The sequence below is a fragment of the Bos javanicus genome, chromosome 2 (genome assembly GCF_032452875.1).
Source record: "Bos javanicus breed banteng chromosome 2, ARS-OSU_banteng_1.0, whole genome shotgun sequence".
Taxonomy (NCBI): Eukaryota; Metazoa; Chordata; class Mammalia; order Artiodactyla; family Bovidae; genus Bos; species Bos javanicus.
The window spans coordinates 39,121,681-39,148,720 of record NC_083869.1 but is presented as its reverse complement, the minus strand read 5'-3'; the positions used below and the strand labels follow the sequence as shown (position 1 = coordinate 39,148,720).

General features: G+C 41.0%; 1 protein-coding gene across 2 annotated transcripts in view; it reads left to right on the top strand.

Annotated features, from left to right (window-relative positions):
- Positions 1-1,362: 1,362 nt before the first annotated feature.
- Positions 1,363-27,040, top strand: part of GALNT5 (polypeptide N-acetylgalactosaminyltransferase 5) — a 44,688-nt gene continuing 19,010 nt past the window's right edge. The window contains exons 1-5 of one of the 2 annotated variants that reach the window (XM_061437521.1): positions 1,366-3,535; positions 16,885-17,051; positions 18,722-18,841; positions 26,122-26,257; positions 26,877-26,996. In XM_061437521.1, the coding sequence (XP_061293505.1) occupies positions 2,082-3,535; positions 16,885-17,051; positions 18,722-18,841; positions 26,122-26,257; positions 26,877-26,996 (1,997 nt within the window). In that variant the 5' untranslated portion in view covers positions 1,366-2,081. Of the gene's footprint in view, positions 3,536-16,884; positions 17,052-18,721; positions 18,842-26,121; positions 26,258-26,876; positions 26,997-27,040 lie in introns of both variants that reach the window. The other variant, XM_061437531.1, reaches the window with a different exon arrangement.

The window sequence follows — 27,040 nt, the reverse complement described above, 5'->3', positions numbered from 1 at the left end:
TGTTTTATGGTACTTATTACCTATCTATGTCCCCCACTAGACTGTGAGAGCTCAAAAATAAGAACTAGGTCATTCTTACTCAATATCTCTCAACACCCAAAACAAGGCCTGAGTGATGGAACAGACTCAACAAAATGTTGGAAGGATGGGTAAATGGAGGCATGGATGCATGGAGGAAATGACTCAGCCACCAACGCTGCCATGGGTGCATTCCAAACTGGAGGGTAGGCATTGAGTGAAAAGAAAAATTGGAGATTCAAGAAACACATTACCATGCCTGCATTTATCTGGGTTCCTTCCCATGGGGTAAAATACAAACCTATTTTGTCTATGAAAGACAATGTGTAAGTATAAAAAAATTCAGAATCTTTCCTTCCTATAATCCCAAGTCTATGGGAGCCTAAGTTTATCTCAAAGCAGGGACACTATACTGCTCCTAACACTGCAGTAATACGTGGCATCACTATCTGTAGATCATCCAGAGGCCCTGAGAGAACAGTGCTCCTAGGCAGTGCCTCTCAAACTTTAGGTGAGGTTAAAATGCAGACTCTTGAAAAATAACAGATATATGTATATGTAGAACAGAATCACTTTGCTGTATACCTGAAACTAACACAGCATTGTAAATCGCCTATACTCCAATATAAATCACTTATATTCTAATATAAAATATAAATTAAACTCATAAAAAGGCAGATTCTGGTTGAATGGTTCTGGGAATGTATAGTTTTTATTAGGTTTTACTCTGGGAGAAAATTTCACAAAAAATTGTGGGCAGTGTTCAAAAACCCAAAAAATCACAGTGAGGCATTTTATTCTAGGGCAACCAACTCCAGTATTTTTGCCTGGAGAATCCCCATAAACAGAGGAACCTATCAGGCTACAGTCCCTGGAGTCGCAAAGAGTCAGACATGACTGAATGGCTAAGCACAGCACAGCACAGTGTTTCTCAACTTTGGCTGTACATTAGAAAGATGCGGGAAGCTTCTAAAAACACAGTGGAGACCAGTGGTCATCTTTACTCCCCCCGCATCAATCGATCAGAATTTGGGAAGATTTCTTCCGTGAGATTCCGTTACAAAGCTGTGAGAACCAGGGTTCTACCTACCAGTCCACCAGCACCACTCAAGGGGCTGATCCAAATTTCTGATTCAGTCTGTAAACTGTTGCATCTGCGACAAGATAAGTACCCAAACAGAGTAAGAGTTTAGAAACTTTTACAGCAACGTGACAAATTAAGTTTACGTCTACTGAATCTAGCAATAAAATAGATGAATTCGTTTAAAACAAAAAGCTGACTTCCAAAGAAACATTTTGATTACCCTGCCTCAAAGAGGCATTCTGAATAAACACCCATCTCTGGTATGGAGGATTGCCCGGACCCTTCTCTAAGCTGTTACCTCTCAAAGCTGAAACATGGAGGCCAATAATTGCTGGGGCAAATTACTTGGAGACCTGGGTACAACAGGGTTAATAAACAGGACTGTGGTAGGTGGGGTTACAAACCAGGAACACATGCCCTCCAAGTTAGATAGCTTTCTTTAATTGCTCTGAAAACAAACACACTCTCACATAACACGGAAGGTGAGAGCTGAATGAAGTTTTCTGGGTAATGGCTTGAAATGTTTTCCTTATGAGAAGTGGTGTTGAGTTACAGTGTGCAGACCGAGAACTGGGAGGAGAGAAGCCGCAGCCCCAGCCGGGCCCCCACCTTTCCTGGGGCTTGTAGGAAGGTGGACATGGGCTCATGGAGATGAGATGAGTGATCTGTTGAACTGTCTGGTGGCTGGAATCGACTGCTCCCAGAGTGACCAAAGGGCAGTATCGAGCAGGGCTTCACCAGGGGCCAGCTGAGCAGGCACGGATGCTCTGCTGTGAAATGCCACGCAGGCAGAGACTGACAAGCCGTAGGAGCTGAGCTCTCCCCTTGGACGGCTGCTTCCTGCTGTGTTCACGGGAGGGGGGCGCTTTCTGGCAACTTGGCTGCTGCAGCTACTGCTACTGCTACTACTTCAGCTCCCTCTCCACTCAAGGTAAGCAGGCTCAGAGGGAGGGCAGGCTGCAAGGGAAGCCTTTGTACCATGAACAAGATCCGAAAGTTTTTCCGAGGAAGTGGGCGAGTCCTGGCATTTATATTTGCAGCTTCTGTCATCTGGCTGCTCTTTGACATGGCAGCTCTCCGCCTCTCATTCAGTGAGATCAACACTCAGATCCTGAAGGAAGACATTGTTCGGAGGGAGCGGGTAGGGTTCAGAGTTCAGTCAGACCAGGTGAAGAGCCTTGACAGCAGCAGGACAGAGATGAAGCCCCCACGGAAGGGACACGGGAAGGGCATGTGGGGCAAAGAGAACTTTAGGAAGACTGAGGAGAGTAAGCTCAAGGTCGAGGATGATTTGGACCAAACCCAGAAGGAAAGAAAAGTACAGAACGCCCCGGGAAGAGGCAAGGTTGTGCCTTTGTGGCATCCTGCATATAGGCAGACTCACCCAGTGACTTTTACCAAGTGGAAGACAGAGGGGCGAGACATCCGACCTGCAGTTTCCTCTCACCCCATGACACCAAAGCAAATGACAGCTCAGGGGCTTGAGAAAACTCCATTCATTGCAGCAAGGGGAACTCCACTGGCCAAAATATCTGTGCACACAGGACCTGTCGGTATAAACAAGCAGGGCCCGAAGAGCCATGGTCTCAACAGTGACATATCAAAGCAAGCAGCTGAGAGGTACCCCACTGTGACTACCAGTCTTAGTAATGACAGATTAAAGCAGAGGTACCAGGCAGGAGTAAATGAAAGAAACTATCCTGCCAGCCCACCAGTGCCAAGACCCAGGGAAGCCATAGCCTTAAATAAAACTGAGACTCCGAGCAAAGAACTGAATGCAAATAGACACAAAGCCAATAAGAACCTTACCTTTTCCAAGTTCATTGCCAATTCAGATCGCTTAAAGAAGCCATCTATTAATGAGATACAGTGGGGAGGCTTGCTGAAGGATGACAGAGCCAAGGTGGCTGGTGGGAAGAAACTCAATTTGTCTGAAAGCCATGTAGTAATTATAACCAAGGAGGAGGAGCTAAAGACAGACACCAGAGAGGTCCCCAATTCCAACACCAAAACTACATCTACTATAGTATTGGGCAAAAGCCAAGAGAAACGCATTGGCATGAAGAACAGTGAGGCATCTTTCTCTTCACTTGCTCTACAGAGAGCAGCAGTGTCTCAAACCAATCAAGCCTTAACTGAGGGACAGGAGTTAGGAAAGATCAACTTAACTGCCAAGACCCGGCCTGCACAACTCAACCAAAGTCAGACAAAAGCCCTTTCACCTGAAGATGGCAGAATGCACCGTGTGTTAAGAATTGATGCGACACTTTCTCCAAGGGACCCCAAAGCTCCAGGTCAGTTTGGACGTCCAGTAGTTGTTCCCCACGGAAAGGAGAAGGAGGTGGAAAGAAGATGGAAAGAAGGAAATTTCAATGTCTACCTCAGTGATTTGATCCCAGTGGACAGAGCCATTGAAGACACAAGACCTGCTGGGTAAGATCCATTTCTCTTCTCTTTCCTCAGCCCCAGGTATTTTGGGTCTTATACAGAAAAGATTTATTTCTAGATACTTCTGTGTGATTTTTGGTTGCCTAGAGAATTAGAGAAATTGTAATCACTAGGCAGAGTTCAGATAGTCTACCATCCTCCCAAAGAAAAGTTCTGCCATCAGCAGACCCAATGAACTCTCTTTATTCCTTTACTTCTCTGAGACTTTGGCCCTCATCCCCGTAAGCTCATGGTTCTCTTCCCTTTTCTTTAATAGGTATTGAAAACCTACTAAAATGATGAGATGAGCTCAATTCCTAATAAGATGTATATGAACAGTAGAGCTTAAAATGTAATTTCATTAAAACAGTGACAATGAAGTGAATTCTCAATTTTGGAACTTTTTATTACCAGCAAGTTTGTCAGGAGTCTATTTGGAAAAGGAGCATGGGGAAGGAGGCTTCTAGGCCTCTCTGGAATCATATTTTAAGCAGCAGAATTCTGCCTAATTGTGAGTAATGATTATCATAATAGCAAGTGAAGAAGTGACTCTACTCCCTAGAATTTAATAGCCTTTAGAGATGAGGATGGTAGATAGCTCAGGAGCTCAGTGATGCAGGAATAATAATGTTGGAAAAAGTCAATCAGCTAATAAGTAGCAAACACCTGCAAGACACACAAGAATATATTTTATATTTCTAGAGCTTCACTATTTATGAAGCAACTGCATACAAATCACATGAACTTCATAAGAGCCCTACAAAGGAGGTGGCACATATTATGGGTTCAAATGAGCAAATGAGAACACTCAGGAACTATGTCTCTTTCCCAAGGTAACTGAGCTCTACCGCTGCCCAATGAGTCTTCATGAACCAGGTTTTAAAGAATTAAATTCCTATAACTAAAAGGTAGATCACAGAACCTGATCTGATTCAAACATAGTTGGTTCCTGGCTCTTTTCGGCTCACTCATAAATGAAGGTATAGCCATATGTTGTAGCCACATGTTTAGTTCCCATTAATTGTTAATACAGCTTCATACATGCCTTGATATTCGATTCCTGAGCCAAACAAGGTTTGCCAAGAAGTTGAAATTAGGGAGTGTCAAGATTCAGACTTACAATATGTAGTATGTAAATAATGCCCTTGTTTGGCCTATGTAAAAGTAAACAACTCTTCTTTGTGATCTGGATATCAGTCTTACTAGGAAGAAGGCTGGAGAAGGAAATGGCAACCCACTCCAGTGTTCTTGCCTGGAGAATCCCATGGATGGAGAAGCCTGGTAGGCTGCAACCCATGGGGTCGCACAGAGTCGGACATGACTGAAGCGACTTAGCAGCAGCAGCAGCAGGAAGAAGGCAGTTAGAGATGTGCCTGTATTCATACTGGTAAGAAGGGCCTCGTCATTGTGATGTTAATCATTTTCAGCTCTTAGCCATTGACAGAAGTCTATCGGCCATGCATTAATCACCTGTTTAGAATAAGCACTCTGCCATTCATGTTCCTCTCCCCGGTGAAACTCACAACCTTGAGGAGAACACAAATAAACCTAACATCCCAAAATAAAAATAAAGAAACTGAGGGCCTGGGAGGCTGTATTGTGTTCATAGAGCTAGTAATTATAGAGAAATGATTAAAATACATGCTCAAAATTATGTTGTGCTATTAATCGCCCATCTCTTGCTAATTACTACAACAAAAAATCCCCCAAATTATGTTGGACCAGCTCTGATCTGAAATCCTGTATATCACATGTCAAATATATCACATATATTTATGATACACTATATCACTATACTGGGGCTTCGCATGTGGCACAGTGATAAAGAATCTGCCTGCCAACGCAGGAGACACAGAAAAGGCAGGTTTGATCCCTAGGTCAGGAAGTTCCCTGGAGTAGGAAATGGCTACCCACTCCAGGATTCCTGCCTGGGAAATCTCATGGACAGAAGAGCCTGGTGGGCTACAGTCCATGGGGCCCCAAAGAGTCGGACACAACTGAGCAACTGAATACACACACATATCACTAAATTACTACATATATACATTTTATATGGCATATTCAAATATGCCAGTATACAGCATATACTATATATGCCACTATGAATGGCATATTACTATACATACCCTATGTCGCATATACTATATGGCCATATACTACCCATGGCAACTTTCAATACAAAATGCCAGGAGTAAAGTAGCTTTATTTTAATATCCCTTCTGTGGTCTGGCAGACTGCTATGGAGCTTGGGGAAAAAAAATCAGACACTGCACAGAAGTCCAGGCTTCAGTTACAAACCAGAGAAAGGGCAATTGTATGAGAGCCAAAGCAAGCAATAATGATGTTATCGTCCATGTGATTTATTGGAAGCTCAATGGCTTCCAGTGCTCGTTATTTTCTAAAATTTGATCTCTGAAAGCTAAGGGTTGCTGCCCAGGAAAGTCACAGTCAGGCTGTCTTTTCTGAAGGAGGCTGTCCCAACTGTAGGAGAAAGTGACACGTGTGCTTGAGAGCATGAGTCAGACAGCGTGTGGCCAGGGCCTCTCCCTCTTATCACACAACCTACCTTGGCTAAATATAGGTGCCCCTAGCAAGCTGCCTATCTGATGCTCTACTCTTCCAACAGGACGGAGGTGACAGTTTAACCAACAGGGATGCTATGTACAGAGCCCCTTTTGTGCCATTCTTACAGGAAAGAGAATAGATTATTTTTCTTTTCTTTTATCCAAACACTGACTACAAGTATGTGAAAATTATGTATTCAAATGGATAAAGGTTGGAAGGAAATACATTTGGTGTTGGTGAAAAGGTTGGTGAAAAACATTTGATTCTTCAGGTTGGCATGATTTAAAGTTGTCTTATGTTGATTTTATTTTTTTCCAGCTTTGCTCAAAAGGTATATGAGATGCTTATAAGTACACACTTACAAGATTTTTTGAGATAATAATTTTTAAAAGTCTGCATGGGGGAAATTGCTATATAATATAGTAAGAATATATGTATGTGTATGTGAAAGAGAGGGGGGAGAAGAGAAAAGAAAGAAGCCAGAAAGAAAAACACCAATACAGCATACTAACGCATATATATGGAATTTAGAAAGATGGTAACAATAGCCCTGTATACGAGACAGCAAAAGAGACACTGATGTATAGAACAGTCTTTTGGACTCTGTGGTAGAGGGAGAGGGTGGGATGATTTGGGAGAATTGCATTGAAATATGTATAATATCATATATGAAACAAGTCGCCAGTCCAGGTTCGATGCACGATACTGGATGCTTGGGGCTGGTGCACTGAGACGACCCATAGGGATGGTATGGGGAGGGAGGAGGGAGGAGGGTTCAGGATGGGGAACACATGTATACCTGTGGCGGATTCATTTTGATATATGGCAAAACCAATACAATATTGTAAAGTTAAAAAATAAAATTAAATTAAAAAAAAAAGAAAGAAATCTATAAGAATGCAGAAGAACTGGGCTTAAAATTAGTTGCAGTAACAATCCACTGAACCCTTTAAAGTTTAAGAGATCTGGGGACTATCTCCCTTACTGCTTCTTTCATTTCCTCCAAATCTGTGTCATAACTGGCTATTGAATATACATTGAATCAAAACAAGGATTAAAAATCATAGGTTTGCTAGTATGTTTGTTTCGATTTAGTTCCCCCCTGGTAAAGATAATAAGTAGTTACTAGTTCTTAAGAATGATGATTTAACTGATATGCTAGGATGAGGGTAACATGGAGAAGAAGAGAGAAGCAGGATTTCTAGGACAACGTCTCCTGCTCTTGTTCTAAAACCAGACTCTTTAAAACCTGCTCTTCCCTCCTTTTCTCCTGAGTCCCAAAGAACCATTCTAAGGTGTTGAGATGCAGTAATGGCCTTTTTCAAAAGCACAAACCCCTTTCTGTCATCAGCATTATTTTACTGTCCTTTTTAGTGTCACCTAGATTTCTACCCCTTGCCCTGTGGCTATCACTTATGGTGTGTGCCAGTCTCTCCAATGTGGGCCTTTAGCATAAGGATAGTTAGTCTCATGATCTTTTTCTACACATCAAGTTCATTACTACCCACTGATGTTTTTCTTAACTGGTCCCTTCCCACAGCTTCCTACTATCCTCACCTTGTAGTCTTCACCCCCAAACATCTTAACCTGACATTGCTTACCATCTAACTGTATCTCACTTCCACCTGTACCATGATTTGACTTAACCTCTGTACTTCAGTGACCCTTAATGCTCTTGTTGTTACTAAAACACTCCTTACTATGTGCTGTGCACTAACCAGAGCCTTGAGAATCTGTTTCACCTTGTCAGTGAAATTCAAAGCTTCAGGAAGAAACTCTGTCATTTACTTCATTTTGTATCCCCTTAGCACAGAGAACCAGTGGTGAAGAATCCGCCTGCCATTGCAGGAGATGGGGGTTTGATCCGTACGTTGGGAAGATCCCCTGGAGGAGGAAATGGAAATGCACTCCAGTGTTCTTGCCTGGGAAATCCCATGGACAGAAGGAACCTGGAGGGCTCCATCCATGGGATCTCAAAAGAGTCAGACACGACTGAGTGACTAAACAACAGAACTGAGCACAGGGCAGGGCACTCAAAAGATTCACGTTTATGCAATATGGTTTTAAAGACAAGTTTCTCTTAAATTATTTTTGAAAATTGACACTATTTTTGTAAAAAAATGAATGACAGATACCTATTCAAATTAGGTTGTGAGAAGTCACTTTACAAATTAGTAATAATGACTTAATAGTAACTTCCTAAATTTTCATTTTGGATATATAGAATATGTTAGTGTCTTGTTTAAGGTAAATATGTCCTCTTCTAACACTATGATCTATTCATTAAGTCATGTTTATTCACTAATTCATATTTCTGTTGTTGTTTGTCATGCATTTTAATGTTTTGATTTTCAATAGATGAAAATCTCCTTGCTTCATTCATAAGAAAGTTTTCTGCCCATAAGTAAAATGCAATTTCATTTTTGCCTAGAATTTTTGCCTATAAAATATGCTTCAAATAAAATACTTTTTTGACAGTCATTTCACATTTCCATATTTAACCCTTTCTTTATAAAAAGATAATCCTTGCAGTTCCTACTCGTATTGAAGCTTGGTTTAGCCAGCAATAATCAATACACCCACACAAGATTTACTAAGATAGAGTCCTGCCTACTGGAAATGCAAGCCAATTCTCCTTAGAGAGGTCTGTCCTGTGGCCTGCAGCTAGAGGGAAGATGAAACTCCAAAAAGGAACCTATTTTAAGAGTGCACTTCCTGAATCTGCATTTAGAGAAAAATGACTCAAGGACACGTTTGCTGCCAGCATTTAGTTTTTTAGAGGACAGTAAGAATTACAGCGTGCTCCTCCAGCGCTGCTGCGTTGTCATGATGTTAGTCGATTGTTTAATTTAATGCTTTGCTTTTCCTACAGTATTCTGGCAAGCCCCTCTATAAAGCAATTAAAATGGGTCTATTCTCTTAGCCTAGAGCTGGGACTGTCAACCAATAATTTGATTCCTTCCTACACAGCTAAAGAGAGTTTTCTTTTGGCACATGTGAAAAGCAAAAGATAGCACCATGCATTTGCCACAAACCAGTCTAATTCACTGAGGGAAAAGAAGAACCTTTCTAGATCCTTAGTTTCTATCTGCCCTGTTCTTCCAATCCTAGTAAGGTCCAAAACCACAACTAATGAACTCCTGGAGGAGGAGCTCGAAGAGAGAAAATAGACTGATTCCAGAGCTCTCCATACTTCAGGCTTCTAGATGTGTGTATCAGGCTGAAAGAAAAAGAAACTGAACAGTGAGATGAAGCTCAATCTCCTTAGTTTTACATTGGATTAATATTTCACTTGGTGAAATGAGATAGCTTTTGTGATTTCAGTGACTGGAAAAGCTATGAGATCTCCCTAAGAAACCAAACAAGGGCAGAGGGGGAGAAAATCTCAGAAGATGGATTTTAATAGGTTGTTTCCTGCTTTTTCTTCTATAAATGTACACAAAGCAATGTTGCGTGTTGCTTCTGAATTGTGCGTGTGTGTACACATTCATGCACATTTGTGTGTTTGTGTGTGTTAGAGGGCAGTGTGCCATTTCACTAAAAAGCTGTATCTGAAAGCTGGAAATACACAGCAGAATTTGTTTAAAAGGTGCAAGATAGACCATAACAAAACAAAGGGTAAATGTGGCCAAAAGATGACTATAGAGTTTTTGGTGTTTTTAGTTATCACACTCTCCTCACAATTGGGGTGATAAGGAGAGAAATGATCAGAAGGTATAAAACACACTTCCGCTACTGACTTGAAGAGAAAAAAACAGGTAAGAAATGACTAATTAATGTAAAACTGAGAAATGGTAAAACAAATCAATGACTTTGTCTCCTAAATACAGCCAAAGACCTAGAAATATTTATGGGAGAAAGGAATTGGTAAATGTAGAAATTTGAACCTGTGTACACTTCTTGGTACAGACCTCATCCAAGGCCCAGTTTAACCATTGTAAAATAATTCATCAAATTCTTACAGTGATATTGCAGTGAGTACTCTTGTCCCATAAAATAGCTTTCTTTTGGGCTGTTCTGGGTGAACCATTCAGAGCAGAGTTTCCTAAGAAGAGAACAGTTTTAGGTCAAGGCTCAGAAAATTGGGGAAAAGTAGCAATATTTAGAAGCTCTGTTTTGTTGTTTGCTTTCAGAAGGAAGGGAGCATTTTAGAATCTCCTCTATGTTTAAAAAAAAAAAACAATCTATATTTTTCTACACTAAAATACCTTCTAAATTGGCCCCACTTCTAAAACATTTGTGTATGGATATGCGTGAGAAGGAGCTATAGAGAGAGAAGCAGAGTATTCACAAAGGGCTTTACTACTTGCCTTCTCATTTGTTCCTTAAACCCATCCCTCAAGACAGGTACTGTCACCATCCCAGCTTCACCGAAAGAGAAACTGAGACTTAGAGAGGAGGCTGAGGTCTCAGATGGCAGTTGGTAAGGTGGTTGGCACAGTTCATTCTATTCCACATCTGTTTGCTCACTGCTTGTCATAACCTGGGCAGCTGGGACCTTTTATCTTCCATGTACATCATCTTACATGATCCTTAAAACAGCCATACCAGATTGATAAAGTGATACAGATGAGCAAACAAAGCACATAGAAAGGTAACTTGCTCAGGGACTCACAGCTCATGCATGGCAAGGTTGGGATCCAACCCTTAGTCTTCCTCACTCAGCAGTAATTCTATACCCCAGGCTGGCTCTCACATAGACACCTGCTCTGCCCTCATGGCAACCATCCTATCTCCACCTCTCCCGAGATTGTCCAGGTCTCTCTCAATAAGGGATCTCTCCCTTGCTGAGCCTCACCAAAATGGTGCCTATTATGCTCCATGTAGTGATTGTGTGAATGCATTTGTGTGTTTTATATGTGTGTGTTTATTCTAACCAATCCTCACAGTCACACTATGAAAGACATACTTTCGTATGTGATTTACAGGTCAGAAAAGTGAGACTCTGAAAGAATAAATGATAAATCTGCTGTCCCAGCAAACTAAGAGCAGATTCGCAGTTCAAAAGAAAGTTTTCTGTCCAATTCTAATACTCTTTCCATTGGATACAGCTCCTCTCTCCTTTGTTTCCCTATAATCATATGACTTGAGCAGAAATTAAAACAGCTGTCTTCCTTATACTCGGGAGGGAGTGGGGAATAGAGTCAGAGGTATTTGAGGAGAATTAGTTTTGCACATCAGTTATCTTGTCAGGGAGAAAATTTATAGGAAATCATCTTCTATTCAGCATTAAGCAAAGATGATTCTTTAAAACTGCCCAACAACCACAGCTTAGCAGTGAACAAATATCTCTGAGCTCCTTTCTACTCTGCCGTCTCACATCTGAGCATAGATCCTGCCTTCAAGGCAAATAGAACAAAATGTTCCTTGGAAATAGAGTGAACTACTCAGGCAAGGATGAGAAAGGCTGAGCCTGGCCTGAGAGAGGGCACAAGTGTTTGAGCTGCAAACTGAAGGGAGTTAAAGACATAGGGGGAGGGGGTAAAAAGAGTGATCCATTGAGAAACAGGGAAATCTGACCTGAGATTGGGGAGAGCAGAGAGGGTGGATATGAGACCATAGAAATAAGCATGAGTCCAGACCAAGTAGGACCTTGTTAAAGTGCTTCAAGGACCAATGCGAAAATACCCAAAGACTTAAAACCCAAAACAGCAATTTAATTTACCTTTTCTCAGATGTCTTCTGACCCAGAGGGAAGCACTAATGGGTGAATGAGGCCAAAATTGCATAGAGCATTACAGAATATTAACATTAGATAAAACTTCCTTCAAAAGATCTCTAATCCCACCCCTTACATTACAGAGAAGGCTGAGGAGGGAATGACTTGCCCAAGGTCCCAGGACCCTCCAGGAGAGACAGAACTACCTTCACAGTGCTCTAACCTCAACCTAGAACTATTTCTGTCACATCACGCCACATCTTGCTTTCCCCCCTCCCATCCATCCCCACTCTGACAGCTGCCTGCTCAATAGACTATTGTCAAAGTGGTGAATGCTGTGGCTGGTGGCTTCTATTTCTAAGCTTGAGTCCAGTAGCTTTGACAGGTAGACGGTTGCCTCAGGACTACAGATTCAGCCTTTGGAGTGTGACTAAAATCTTCTCAGTGATCACAGGTGATTCTGATTAAATGTCAGGGCTGGGCTTCCCTGGTGGCTCAGACGGTAAAGAAACTGCCCGCAATGTGGGAGACCTGGGTTCTATCCCTGGGTTGTGAAGATCCCCTGGAAGAGGGCATGGCAAAGCACTCCAATATTCTTGCTTAGAGAAACCCATAGACAGAGGAGCCTGGTGGGCTACAGATCATGGGGTCACAAAGAGTTGGACACAACTAAGTGACTAAGCACAGCACAGTCTACTCTTGAAAGAACAAAACCTAAAAGTAAAAGTTTTATAGAACAACTATACCCCCTTATCAGTGAGAAGAATAGAAGAAGCCGAATAATTCCAAGGTCTTACAGAAAAGAATATAATTCTGGACAGAGCTCCTCAGATAGATGCTCTATTCTCTCTGTGATCCTCCCGAAGATACCAGAGCTTGGGGAGGGAAGGCCCCAGAACGCTCACACTGAGGCAGTAGTTGAATTGCAAATAGAAGCTGAGAGAATATTCTCCTCAACCTTCTGTTCAAACCTGCGAACACTGAGACTTGACCCACATAGTCCATTTTGACTGTTTTGGAATAAAAATGAAAAATTCATAGACATGAGGGAATATTATCATCCTCTCAATCATCTGATTTGAAACCTTCTTTATTCGATAGGATACATTCAAAGCAGTTTAGTGGCTGAGCCGTCAGCACACACAAGGCAAGAAGGCAAAACACATCACTTTCTGAGTCTCTTGGTAAATGACGAGTCCTCGATGGATTTGGATTAAAGGACTGCCTGGGAAAAGGGCAGTGCACCCAGTCAAAATGTGTGCATGTGTTTTGTGGATAATCATATGACCTTGCCGTTTTTGTTTTTTCTTTTTACCATGGAGTTTACAAAGTATTTTTATCTCTATTGTCTCATCAAATTTTTACAGACAGTCTGTGATGAAGGCACTGTGATTTCATCCTGAAAATGAGGAAACTGAGATTCTGAAAAGTTCTGACTTGCCCATAGTCATGCAGTCAGGATCAGAAAGGTCTAAATCTTGAGTTCCTTGTCATCCTCCTCAAGTTCAGGGTGTGTCTGTCTCACCAGAGTAGTGTATCCACATGGGCAGGACAGTGGAGTGGCCACATTAGTCTCCATTTGTTTTTAGTACTTGAATTGACTATAGTAATCTTTGGGTTAGTTTGTAAGTATAGCACAAGGTCTGTAGACTCTAAATACCTCACTTGTGCCATGCATGGGCATATAGGATACAAATATGATTTCTTAACCTCAAAAAAGCTTTTGAACTCAGAAGTATCTTGTATTAACTTAGACTTTACCTGAGCTGCAACTCTTCCTTCCAATATAGCAGAAAGGTTTCCAATGGGCAAATTGGAGGAAAGGAAATTTGCTTCAGTTGGGTCAGTGTCGGATAACATTTAAATAGTTTCACCACCTACGGGAAGTCGATGACAGTCAGTGGTTAAGAATTTTGTAAGAGTTAATAAGACCAAAAGACTTTCCAGTTTGACACACTGTGCCTTTCAACAAAACAAGCATGCTGGGTTTTCTAGACACCTGGAAACATGTTTAACCTGTTTAGTGATGCAGAAAACCAGGTAGCTTTATATGTAGAGTGGCCAAGCATCTCAGCCACCCGAACCAAGACACACTACAAAGCTTTGTATTTGAAACCCCCCACATCGCCTTCTGTGTCCCTCTTCCCATCTTTAATGTCACCCTCTTTTCCAGGCACCGTATGACCTGTAAACATAATCTTCCACAGGATCACCCTCAATGTAATTCCCCAAATGCGTCTAAAATATATATTTGTTCATAACTGGCAGAGGTGCCATCTCCTGGGATAGAAATCTACATATTCATCTAGTGAAATTCTTCATGATCAGTCCTGATGGGGAAATTAAAGCATCACGTAAGTAAGGTTGAGAGGTGAGGAGGGACAGATTATTTGGTGAAGAGTGCTGCCTTTCCCAAACCTCTCAAATTTCTGAGGGTTCTGTCAACCTCTAATTTCAGAGTGGCTCATATTACCTCCTAGAACTTTCTTCTGAAAGAGACCAAAACTCTATTGAATTATACTATGAAAAGATCCATCGACTTTAGCCTGCTTGCCTAATTCTCCCCAATGTATTTTCATTTGTAACTAGATGTTTCTGAAGTCAACCGCATTTTAATGATAAGACAACTTTGGGACTTCACAACTAAGGCTTGTTGATTCACATAGCTCAGGCAGAATTTATGCAGCTGACCCTTCCTTTTTAGAACTGATTTATTTTTTTCAGGGGCAAATGTTGTGAAGAATATTTAGGTGTGAAATGAGTATTTCCCATTCATTTACACTATAAAATTAGAGATGAGGGAGTCACAGAAGGTCATTGATGTTTTCTATACTCTTCTTTCATTCAGGCTAATCAACTCTTCGCTTTACTTTCTCTTACCCAGCTTAGAGCCTAAGGTGGGCTATTTAACCAGACTACACTAGTACCTTCAAAATCTTCCACCGCTTTTGTTTCTACCTCATTTTCTCTGATGATCCCCAGATCTGGATTAAACCATCTGTTCACATTTCCATACACAGCCTTCCTAATGAATGGTGCTGGGTAGGTCATTTAACTTCTCAAGCTTCAGTCTGCTCTATTTGAAGAACAACATAATAGTATGCATTTTAAGCAGTTGTTAAAAAGATTGAATTTATGTACATAATAGTATTTTACCATGCAAATGGTACTTTACCATGCAGTAAAGTGCCATGCAAATGTGTTTTTTCTATGGTTTTTACTCATATATTGTTTTATTTGTGGACTAAGCACAGTGCCATTATGCTGTCTCACAGAAATGCCTGCTTCCACAAAATGCCACATCTACTGCCAGCTGCTTTTATTCTTGTGGACTTACAACTTCCTGAATAGCTATTACAGGAACCAAACTGGACCAGAGCTTGAGTCCCAACTCCACCATTGACTAGCAGTATAATCATGGCATAGTCTCCCCATGATTTCAATTATTCTTCTATAAAGAGGGAAGAAGAGATGCTGTTGGTTTGAGGTTTAAAATGAAATAATGCAGAAGGCTGATAATATTTATTTATGATCATCATAATTTAATTATTACATTACAGAGAGTGTCTGAGTTAGAAAAATGGCAAATACTCTTTGTGAGTGTCCACTGGGTACCATCATGTGAAGAGTTACCCAGGCAGGAGATGGAAGACTGCCAGCAGTGAGGCTTGATGCACTTCAGGGTATGGAGAAAACCCAAGACCAATTACAACCCACCTGAATACCAACTCCCACTATAGTCATGTTCTCATTTCCATGCCAGCAAAATGATTTCAACTGTGGCTACCCTGGAGCACAAAGAATCTCAGCAAGGACCCCTTAAATAGATACGGAAGCTATCTATTTAAGAGTTTAAGTAGTGTATAATACATATCATATATATCCATAAATACATTCACATGCAGTAGGAAAGAATATTTTCTTTGGCACTTGGCAGAAGGCCAGTTGAGAAGGCAATCATAAACGGCTTTATAGCATTAAGTGAATTAATGTTAATTAAGTAACATTAAGTAAGAGAATAGGAATGTTCTCTTGTGGTCTATAACCTAATTGGGAAAGCAGTAGCTACCATTTGGTGAATTCCTCAGCCCAGAAACTGTGCTAGATATTTTATTTACATGCATTCTCACTAAGTTGTAAATCTCTTTTCAATAAGGCATGTTACCTCATTTTACATATGAGGAAACTGAGGCACAGAAGGATTAAGTAAAGAATCTAGACGACAATTTGAAAAATTTTTGGTGGTGAGCTTCAAAATAGTGTCTTAACCCCCTATAAAGCCAGTGTCCTTTCCACTAAAGGGTGATGTCTTCACAGGAAGTTCTCACGTCTTGCATGGTTAGGCCTCTTAGCAACAATTGTCACTGGGTCTGTCAACATGCAGGAAGCAACAGGTTAGACCCCTCAGTTGAGAAGATCCCCTGGAAGAGCAAATGGCTACCCACTTCAGTATTCTTGCCTGAGAAATCCCATGGACATAGGAGCCTGGTGGGCTACAGTCCATGGGGTTGCCAAAAAGACAGAAATAACTTGGCAACTAAACAAAAACAAATATCCTTCCTCTGCTCTTTATTTTATTTATAACTCTCTCCAACAAAAGTGCACAAGAAAATCATCATATAGATAGATGGATGGATAGATAGACGATGTGTGCATGCTAAGTCACTTCAGTCATGTCGGACTTTTTGCAACCCTATGGACACAGGCCAGCCATGCTCCTCTGTCTGTGGAATTCTCCAGGCAAGAATACTGGAGTGGGTTGTCATGCCCTTCTCCAAGATAGATGATAGATAAACAAAGAAATAGATGATAGACGGATTGATGGATAGATAGGTAAGTAAATAGATGACTGATAGATAACTTGAGTGTATGTGTATTTACACACAATTGCACCTTGTGGGTTTTTCTTAGAGGACTTACAACAAGAATTTTCTCATAGTTCTAGAGTCTGGAATGGCACCAGCGGGTTGGGTTTCTGTGAGGCCTCTTTCCTCAATTTATAGACAGTCATCTCTCTCTGTGTCCTCAGAGAGAGAGAGAGAGAGAGAACTCCATTTCTGCTGTCTCTTCCTCTTACACCTTGTGGATCTTGTTGGCACACTTTTTGTGCTCTGCTTATATTCTGGCCCAGGTGTGCCGAGCAACTTGTTCACAATAACCTCCCAACCACCAGTATCATCATGTGCTTTGTGGATGAGGTGTGGTCCACTCTCCTGAGGTCTGTACATAGCGTCCTCAACCGCTCTCCTCCCCACCTCATCAAGGAGATTCTACTGGTGGATGACTTCAGCACCAAAGGTAAGAAAACTACTCCCTGGAAAATCAAAGTTTGATGTGAGGCAATAACAATTCGGATACAAAAATTACAGGATAATTTGATAAAGAATGAATGATTTATAAATGCCCAATCGTTGTTTGATACTGTGGCTTAGAGGCATAAGTCCAAGCATCTGTGAATTACAGAAAGTCATCTCAACCACCCATGGCCTTGTCCAGCTAGTCACCGCAGACTCTCCTTCAGCTGTGACTTCTCTGTTGTGTAGGAGTGATTTTCTAATTACAGGTCTTTGGAGATGGGTGCTTTGAGGTCCTGGAGACCAGAAGATGTTCTCTACAATTGCGTAAATGCCTTTTTATGAAATCTAACAAGCAAAGATGCCACAATTAACAGAGTTAGTTATAGAAGACAATGAAATGTAAGCCCTACGACTTCTGCTTTATTATAGGTTCAGCTAAGAGTTGAGAAGACAAGTTGCCAATGGGACCAGAAAAATGAGGTTCTAACAGAGTTCAAAGGCAGAATTCACCACTGTCTTTACTTTTTTGTTTATTACAGTGAAGAATCTCTCTCTTTGAACTGTAAAAAACTGGGTATGTAAGTGGTCCCATGACTGCCAAAGGTCCTAGACCACATTACAAAAATCCCCAAATGCAACCCACTTCAGAAAAACTTAAAAAGTAGCAAAGAGACAGCAACCTTAATAGAACACTTTAGCCTTGGTCATGACAACAAGGACATGAGCCAGTTCTCACTTCTCTCTCTTAGAGTGCCTACCAGGGTCACACTGAGCTCCAGGAGCAGGGAGATATATAAGGAAAACTGGTTGAAAACGTTGAGAAGTAGTCTTGAAAGCATCGACAGAAATAGAATCTAGTTACCAAGCAGATAACAGTCCCTTTAGGAATGGCCTATTCAGATTTTGTGGCCCTGAAGGATCTATGCTGCTGCTATTGCTGCTAAGTCACTTCAGTCGTGTCCGACTCTGTGCGATCCCATAGATGGCAGCCCACCAGGCTCCCCCGTCCCTGGGATTCTCCAGGCAAGAACTCTGGAGTGAGTGAAGGATCTATGAAGTCCTCTTTAAGAGAAAGATGACACAATTGGTAGGAAAGCGAGCAGCAGAAGTATTCACAGAAGCCATTCCTACCTGGGATATGTCAATACCTTAATCATACATAGAAGTAACTGTAAGCTACATAAATATACCACCCCCCCCCACAAAGAGCAAGAAAGCAGAGGTGTGATGGAGAGAGTGTCATAGTAGGAAGTGGCAATGGTCTTAGCCAATTGCAGTTGCAATATCTTTCTTTTGCAAATTTTTCAATTTGCATACAATGCATGGCCTCTCTCCTAGGTCTTAGAAGAGGCCTTTACAAGGGGAAAAGTTTGTGCAGAAACCTAGCTTCATTTATTTCAAGGTAAATTTGTACCTGTCCTGACAAATGCTCAGAAAAAGTGAGCCCTTCTCTTGGTAACTCACCTACAATGAAAGGTGGATTTGAGTTTTAGGAAAACAGAAACTTAGAGTATTGAACCCAAAAATCCATTTAAGAAAATGACATCATGGCTCAAAGGATAAAATATAGTGACTATGGTAAATATCATAGTTTTGGGTATTTGATCTGATCTTATTTGATCCAGATATTATTTTTAAAGTATTTCCTTGTCTAATTTCTCCCTGATATAGACTACCTAAAAGATAACTTGGATAAATACATGTCTCAGTTTCCAAAAGTTCGGATTCTTCGCCTCAAAGAGAGACATGGCTTAATAAGAGCCAGGCTGGCAGGGGCACAAAAGGCAACAGGTAAGAAGCTGCTAATTTTTTGTTTTCGCTGCATCTTTATTTTAGTTTAATCTTTTCCAAATACATATCAAATTTGAAATAATAGTACAATGAGCACTCCTATGTCCATCATTTCATTCCACCAGTTTCTAACTTTTTGCAATATGAATCCCACTAAACTGTTTCAATGACACACTGAGGGGTCACAACTCTGAAAAACTCCAGCTAGGTACATTTTAATTACTTGCCACTATTCAGTAGAGGGTATATTCCCAAACTATCACAGAAGGACATTCTTTTTCCTAATTAACATTGTTGTGGACCCCTTTATGAATGATAATAAAAATGAATTACCTAAAAACAAAATGGGAAAAATATATAACTATATACACAATTATATATACATATATCTAGATATATACATAATTACATATATATGGGTATGTGTCTATTTGAACACTCATATATATGAACTAGACAACAAATTAACAATTACTCTGGCAAGCTGCTGTGAAGTTTCAAAACATGTGTTCTCAATTTCTGTCCCTGTCTCCCTATGGGTGGCAGTGTCTATGACCCACACTTAGAGCAGCAATAATGGAGGGCTGATTTCTGAGTTTGGAAAGAAGCAGAAAGATCTATTTGAATGGAGTTAGAAATAGACTCATCTAAGGATAAATTCAGTGGCCTTAAAGTGCACCTGACCCTGTGGGGAGTTTAAGGAAATTCAGGGTCCTGCACCAGCTTTAGTTCAGTTCAGTTCAGTTGCTCAGTTGTGTCCAACTCTTTGCGACCCCATGAACTACAGCACGCCAGGCCTCCCTGTCCATCACCAACTCCCAGAGTTCAATTAAACTCATGTCCATCAAGTCGGTGATGCCATCCAACCATCTTACCCTCTCTCATCCCCTTCTCCTCCTGCCCTCAATCTTTCCCAGCACCAGGGGCTTTGCAAATGAGTCAGCTCTTTGTATCAGGTGGCCAAAGTATTGGAGTTTCAGCTTCAACATCTGTCCTTCCAATGAGCACTCAGGACTGATCTCCTTTAGGATGGACTGGTTGGATCTCCTTGCAGCCCAAGGGACTCTCAAGAGTCTTCTCTAACACCACAGTTCAAAAACATCAATTCTTCAGCACTCAGCTTTCTTTATAGTCCAACTCTTACATCCATACATGACTACTGGAAAAACCTTTGCTGACAAAGTAATGTCTCTGCTTTTTAATATGCTGTCTAGGCTGGTCATAACTTTCCTTCCAAGCAGTAAGCGTCTTTTAATTTCATGGCTGCAATCACCATCTGCATGCAGTCATTTTGGAGCCCCCCAAAATAAAGTTAGCCACTGTTTCCATTCTTTCCCCATCTATTTGCCATGAAGTGATGGGATCAGATGCCATGATCTTCGTTTTCTGAAAGTTGAGCTTTAAGCCAACTTTTTCACTCTCCTCTTTCATTTTCATCAAGAGGCTCTTTAGTTCTTCTTCACTTTCTGCCATAAGGGTGGTGTTATCTGCATATCTGAGGTTATTGATATTTCTCCCGGCAATCTTGATTCCAGCTTGTGCTTCTTCCAGCCCAGCATTTCTCATGATGTACTCTGCATATAAGTTAAATAAGCAGGGTGACAATATACAGCCTTGACGTACTCCTTTTCCTATTTGGAACCAGTTTGTTGTTCCATGTCCAGTTCTAACTGTTCCTTCCTGACCTGCATACAGGTTTCTCAAGAGGCAGGCAGATAGTATTCCCATCTCTTTCAGAATTTTCCACAGTTTATTGTGATCCACACAGTCAAAGGCTTTGGCATAGTCAATAAAGCAGAAATATACATTTTTCTGGAACTCTCTTGCTTTATCGATGATCCAACAGATGTTGGCAATTTGATCTCTGGTTCCTCTGCCTTTTCTAAAACCAGCTTGAACATCTGGAAGTTCATGGTTCATGTATTGCTGAAGCCTGGCTTGGAGAATTTTGAGCATTACTTTACTAGCATCTGAGATGAGTACAATTGTGTGGTAGTTTGAGTATTCTTTGGCATTGCCTTTCTTTGGGATTGGAATGAAAACTGACCATTTCCAGTCCTGTGGCCACTGCTGAGTTTTCCAAATTTGCTGACATATTGAGTGCAGCACTTTCACAGCATCATCTTTTAGGATCTGCAATAGCTCAACTGGAATTCCATTACCTCCACTAGCTTTGTTCGTGGTGATGCTTCCTAAGGCCCACTTGGCTTCACATTCCAGGATGTCTGGCTCTAGGTGAGTGATCACACCATCGTGGTTATCTGGGTCATGAAGATCTTTTTTGTACAGTTCTTCTGTGTATTCTTGCCACCTCTTCTTAATATCGTCTGCTTCTGTTAGGTCCATACCATTTCTGTCCTTTATTGAGCCCATCTTTGCAAGAAATGTTCCCTTGGTATCTCTAATTTTCTTGAAGAGTTCTCTAGTCTTTCCCATTCTATTGTTTTCCTCTATTTCTTTGCATTGATAGCTGAGGAAGGCTTTCTTATCTCTCCTGGCTATTCCTTGGAACTCTGCATTCAAATTGGTATATCTTTCCTTTTCTCCTTTCCTTTTTGCTTCTCTTCTTTTCTCAACTATTTTTAAGGCCTCCTCAGACAACCATTTTGCCTTTTTGCATTTCTTTTTCTTGGGGATGGTCTTCATCCCTATCTCTCGTGCAATGTTAGCCAAGACTGTAATTCAGGGACTGTTCAGGGCCCTCATTGAGCAGGGCTGACCAGCCTAGTGAGTCCTCCCAAACTCCCCCGGAGCACTCCCCAGCCCTCACAGGTAGAGTACAGGCAGCAGATGGCTCTGGGTCTGAAGAGTCTCTGTAATCAGAGATCTACATTGATGCCACTGCAGAATCTTTTCTAGAATGCATAACCAAACAAAAAGATCAAAGATAAGAATCTGAATCCAGAATCTCATAGGCCTTGAGCTACTCATTTATCCTTTAGGATTCAGGGAAAAAAGAAGAGGAACCACAGGCAAAGTTGAGATTAGCTAGTCGAGGACATGGGAGAAGGCAATGGCACCCCACTCCAGTACTCTTGCCTGGAAAATCCCATGGGCGGACGAGCCTGGTAGGCTGCAGTCCGTGGGGTCGCAAAGAGCTGGACACAACTGACTGACTTCACTTTCACTTTTTACTTTCATGCATTGGTGAAGGAAATGGCAACCCACTCCAGTGTTCTTGCCTGGAGAATCCCAGGGACAGGGGAGCCTGGTGGGCTGCCATCTATAGGATGGCACAGAGTCAGACATGACTGAAGCGACTTAGCAGCAGTAGCAGTAGCAGTAGCAGCAATCAAGAACATGCAGAAGCTGAAGTCGAGTTGGCCTCGTTTTGGTCTCAGAGAGTCTTTTAGAGTCTTCCACAGAGAAATAAGGGCAAATCTGTAACTCTTTAACTTCAAGCAATTTCCCTCCACATTCAGGCTCCAGGGCATGATAGATTCTTTCTCTCCATCTCATTCAGTCATCAATTGTTTACTGAGAATGAGGAATTAGGTCAAGCAGGATTTCAAAAATTAAAAGACAGGCCTTGGTCAGTGGGTCTCAAGGGAAAGTCTTTTACATAAAGGCAACAGAAGTAAAAAGAAAAGGGGTAATTTGGATACAAAAAACAAGCCAGATATCATGATAGTGTTGAACACACCAAGCCAGTTATAACCCTGACAAGAGCAGCCTGCAGGTGGGCAGGTTTGATAGTGCTCTGATTCTGGAGGGTCAGAGTAGAGATCAGATTCTCATTTCCTATATAACACGGCAGTTAGCAAAATAGCTGTAATGCTGTGAGCATTCCAAAGAGTCAGTTGGCTAATGTTAAATATGTGGACAACAAGTGACATCTAACTTCCAATGCCAATGCTGACATTCCCTGAAGAGCAACAGTCCTTTTATAAATTTCTACAACTTGTTTCTTCTGCAGGTCAAACAGGTAGCTTCCTTAGCATCACTTATAAATCATTCTTTAAAATTAAGTGAGCAGCAGGTCCACATTCATCAAGGAACTCTAAACACAACACTATCACCAACCAGTGCTAGCAGCAGTATCCTAAGCTGGTCAGCTAAATCTAAGGGGGGTCGATGCTCAACAAGGAGCCAAAGCTATTTGGCACATTGAGCATGTCTGAGTTGGCACAAAAAATTGAAAACTAAGTAAGTTACAACCAAACCCATCTGCAAACAATCCAGTATGTCTGGAATCTACTCTCAGAACAACCTTCCAGGTAGTTATCAATATGGAGTTAGTTATTTTGAGCTCTAGCCTGAACAACGGTTGAAAACCAGTCATCGTAATAGCTATCTATTAGGAATCGAGGTTATTAGGTATACTTTGAAATATCTCCATAATGTAAAGCTCAAAGAAATTAAGTAATTTATCCAATGTGGCCAAGAAAAGTAGAGCTACGATGAAGACAGTTCTGGGGAAATTCAATCCTATGCCATTTCACCATGCCCACAAGTGGGGAAATAAATGCACGTTTGAGGATCCATCTTGCTGCCACTAGGGAAAGGCAATCTAGTAGAGACTAGACTCTTTAAACGCCTCGACTGAATGGACCAGGATAGGAGTGGTGAGAAAGAAGACCATCTTTTATACATTCTATACAGCTAGACAATTTGTGTTTAGTTGCTCAATCATGTTTGACTCTTTGCGACCCCACGGACTGTAGCCCCTGCCAGGCTCCTCTGTCCATGGGGATTCTCCAGGCAAGAATACAAGGGTGGGTTGCCATGCGCTCCTCCAGGGGACCTTCTCAACCCAGGGATCAAACCCAGGTCTCCTGCATTGCAGGCAGATTCTTTACTATCTGAGCCACCAAGGAAGCCCAATAGGACTAAGCAAACATACTTGTATACCTTATACACCTAGATGAACCCTAAAAGCCTTCCCAGGATAAGGAGAAGTCTATGCAAGAGGGCACCCTTAGAAAACAATAGCTTCCATTATCAAGTAATCCATAACTCCTGGAAAATAGGAACCCCCTCCCCCAATCCCAGCATGATCAGGAGATGTAACTGCACCTCCAAGAGTAGTAGATGAGGTAGGGAGGGGGCTTCTGGCTAGCACAGCCTGTTCCTATCTAAAGAGACATCTCAAGACCATTTCCCATCAAGACTTTGTCTAAGGTTAGTCCCTTCACCTTTATGCAAAAATTCCATTGTTAATCAGGTAATTAGTAAGATCTATTCATTAAGAAGTAGTTTAGAGATTTCAGTGGATAATAATCTATTATTCAGGTATTTATTTGCACCTTTTTCTTTGCCTGCTGCTGTCTTCTGCTTTTACTTTAAGCTTTCCCATACTCATATCTCTGTCTCTTTCTCATTTGCAGGGGGTGGGAGGGGAGAGGCAAGAGGGTGTATGCAGATATTTTCTAGTATCAGGCTGCAACTTAGCTTTGCAAACTTGGCAAAGTTGCCTAAGTGTTTCATTCCTCATAAATGCGGATAAAACTTAGACCTATACTTTAGGTTTGTCACAAGGATAAACCTTAAATAAGACAATAAGACAATCATTCAGAATGTTCAGAACAGTATCTGGCACAGAGTAAGCATCAAATCAAAAATCAGTGATGTTATTGTAGGTTTTTCAGATGCTGAGGGGTGTAGCTAAGAGTCAGAGTGGTCAATTAAAACAATAAACCAAAGTAAAGGTAACAGTCAAGTCTTCAAGCACTTCCTGCAATCACATAAGTAAAAAGTATAGGTAGGAAGCCAGACAGAAGACAGCACTGACTCCCTCAGTGCTCCGTATTTTCCCATGGAAGAATGGGCTGGTGGATCGGAGCAGATGTGTAGATCATCTTACTGACCAAAGAGCCTGAAATAAGGTTCCTCCTGTTTTGGAGCCAGGGGGCCAGGATTAAAGAAAGGGAGAAGGGCTAGTAGTAAGAAAAAAATGTCCTGAAGATCTACCCATCACCCACAAGGTGAGAAAGAAGTCTTGGCCTGAGGCAGTCTCCAGCTGGGTGAACCTGGGTCAGGAATGCAGTTCTTTATAAGTGCATGTCCAGCTAAGGGGCTGGGGGACCTGAGTCCTTGACTATATCTTCCTTCAGAGACTCTGGGGCACAAACTGTGAACCAATTCTGTGTGGAGATGGCAGCTTTCCCTCAAGAGGCCTGCCAGGTAAAGCTTTTGTAATAGCTTTGGGCCTCGGCTTCCCAGGTGGCACTAGTGGTAAAGAACCTGCCTGCCAATGCAGGAGACAATGAGAGACGTGAGTTTGGTCCCTGGGTCAGGAAGATTCCATGGAGAAGGGCATAGCAACCCACTCCAGTATTCTTGCCTGAAGAATCCATGGACAGAGGAGCCTGGTGGGCTACAGTCCATAGGATTGCACAGAGCTGGACACAACTGAAGCAATTTAGCATGCATACATGCACGACTGGGTCTGAGATTATACATAGGATTCTGGCCAAGACCCAGATTCCTCTGGTTATTATTCACACACACACACACACACTCAATCCACTTGTACAGAATAATTTGGAACAATGTAGACCATTGCTAAAATTTTCATTGGAAATAAAGAGTGTTACTTCACACAACTAATAGAACAAAAAGAATTCATAATTATTCCTGTCCTCCAAGTTTCTTTTTTCTTCTCCTGTAACTCTTTTTTTTTAATTATGGTAAAATACATATATAAAATTTACTATCTGAGCCATTTTTCAAGTGTACATTTCACTGTAAAGTACTTTCACATTGTTGAGCAACCGATCTCCAGCATTTCTCTTGTAAAACTAAACTCTATACCCATTAAACAATTCCTTGTTCCCCCTCTGTAACACTTTTTAAACTACCTCCTAGTCTTACTAGTTCCCCCACTTTAATTTCTTTTCACTGTAATAATGTGGAATGATTTTTCCTCTTCATCATTTCTAAGGCTAAAGTTGGAATCTCAGATTCTTCCTTGTCTTCCACAAAACAAAGTTTCAGTCCTCCACCACCAAGAGTTAATGGGATTTACCCTCCTTAGAAAGGACAAAAGCAACTACCTTTAATACTAAATATTCCCTTCAGAGCCTTGACTCCTCATTCTAAGTGGCTTATCAATTTTTTTTTTCAACCATAAATGATACTTGCCTCAAAAGACTACTAGAAACCAACTTTTTTTCATTTCACTACAGAATGAAATTAGAGGGACAAAGAAGAAATTCAGTAAGAAGAAAAGACTACTATGCTTACAACCACATTTCTGGAACAATCTCCAGAACTTATGAACACGAAATACACACACTAAGTATATTGCATTTTCAAATTGTTTTTTTCTGGCTCTCTAGGTGATGTATTGACATTCTTAGATTCTCACGTGGAATGTAACATTGGCTGGTTGGAACCTCTCCTGGAAAGAGTTTACTTAAGCAGAAAGAAAGTAGCCTGTCCAGTAATTGAAGTCATCAATGATAAGGATATGAGGTAATATTGTCATATTCCACAGGATACTTCTAAGTGACTTTTTAACCAGTAGCAGAAGGTAGTGGTCATACTCCTAAAATGTACAACTTTGCAAATCTAAGTAATACATGGTTTATCTGTTTAAATAAATTGAAATAATTGATATATCATGAGATCAAAGCAGATCTATCCAATTGTTTATTTGATCATCACAAATTCTTAACCCTAAATGTCAATAAATACTAATACTCAGTGTCCAGGACTCTCCTCTTTCTATACAGCTGAACACCCAAATATTTATTTTTCTTAAGATTAGTTCTTCTTTTTGTGGTGTGTATATATACATATATACATACACACATATATATACATATATATATATATATACACATGTATATTCTTAAGTAGAGTTTTTTTTCCCCTCAAAATGGCCAGAATATTATTAAAAGAAAAGTATGTTAAAAGCAAGCAATCCAGCACTAATGCTAATTATATCCATATCTCTCATTGAAATGTTATTAAAAGCTTTGTGATGATCTAAAATCATCTTCGCAAGTGCTTGTTTCGTCCACGTGCACAACACGTGGTGTCAGGCTGATAATGTGAATGACCTCAGGTAGCATTTTTTTCCCTTGACTAGTTACATGACAGTGGACAACTTTCAAAGAGGCATATTTGTGTGGCCAATGAACTTTGGTTGGAGAACAATTCCTCCAGACGTTGTTGCAAAAAACAAAATTAAAGAGACTGATATAATAAGGTAAGTGTGTGAAACTTAAGACGAGGAGGGAGTCATGTATCTTC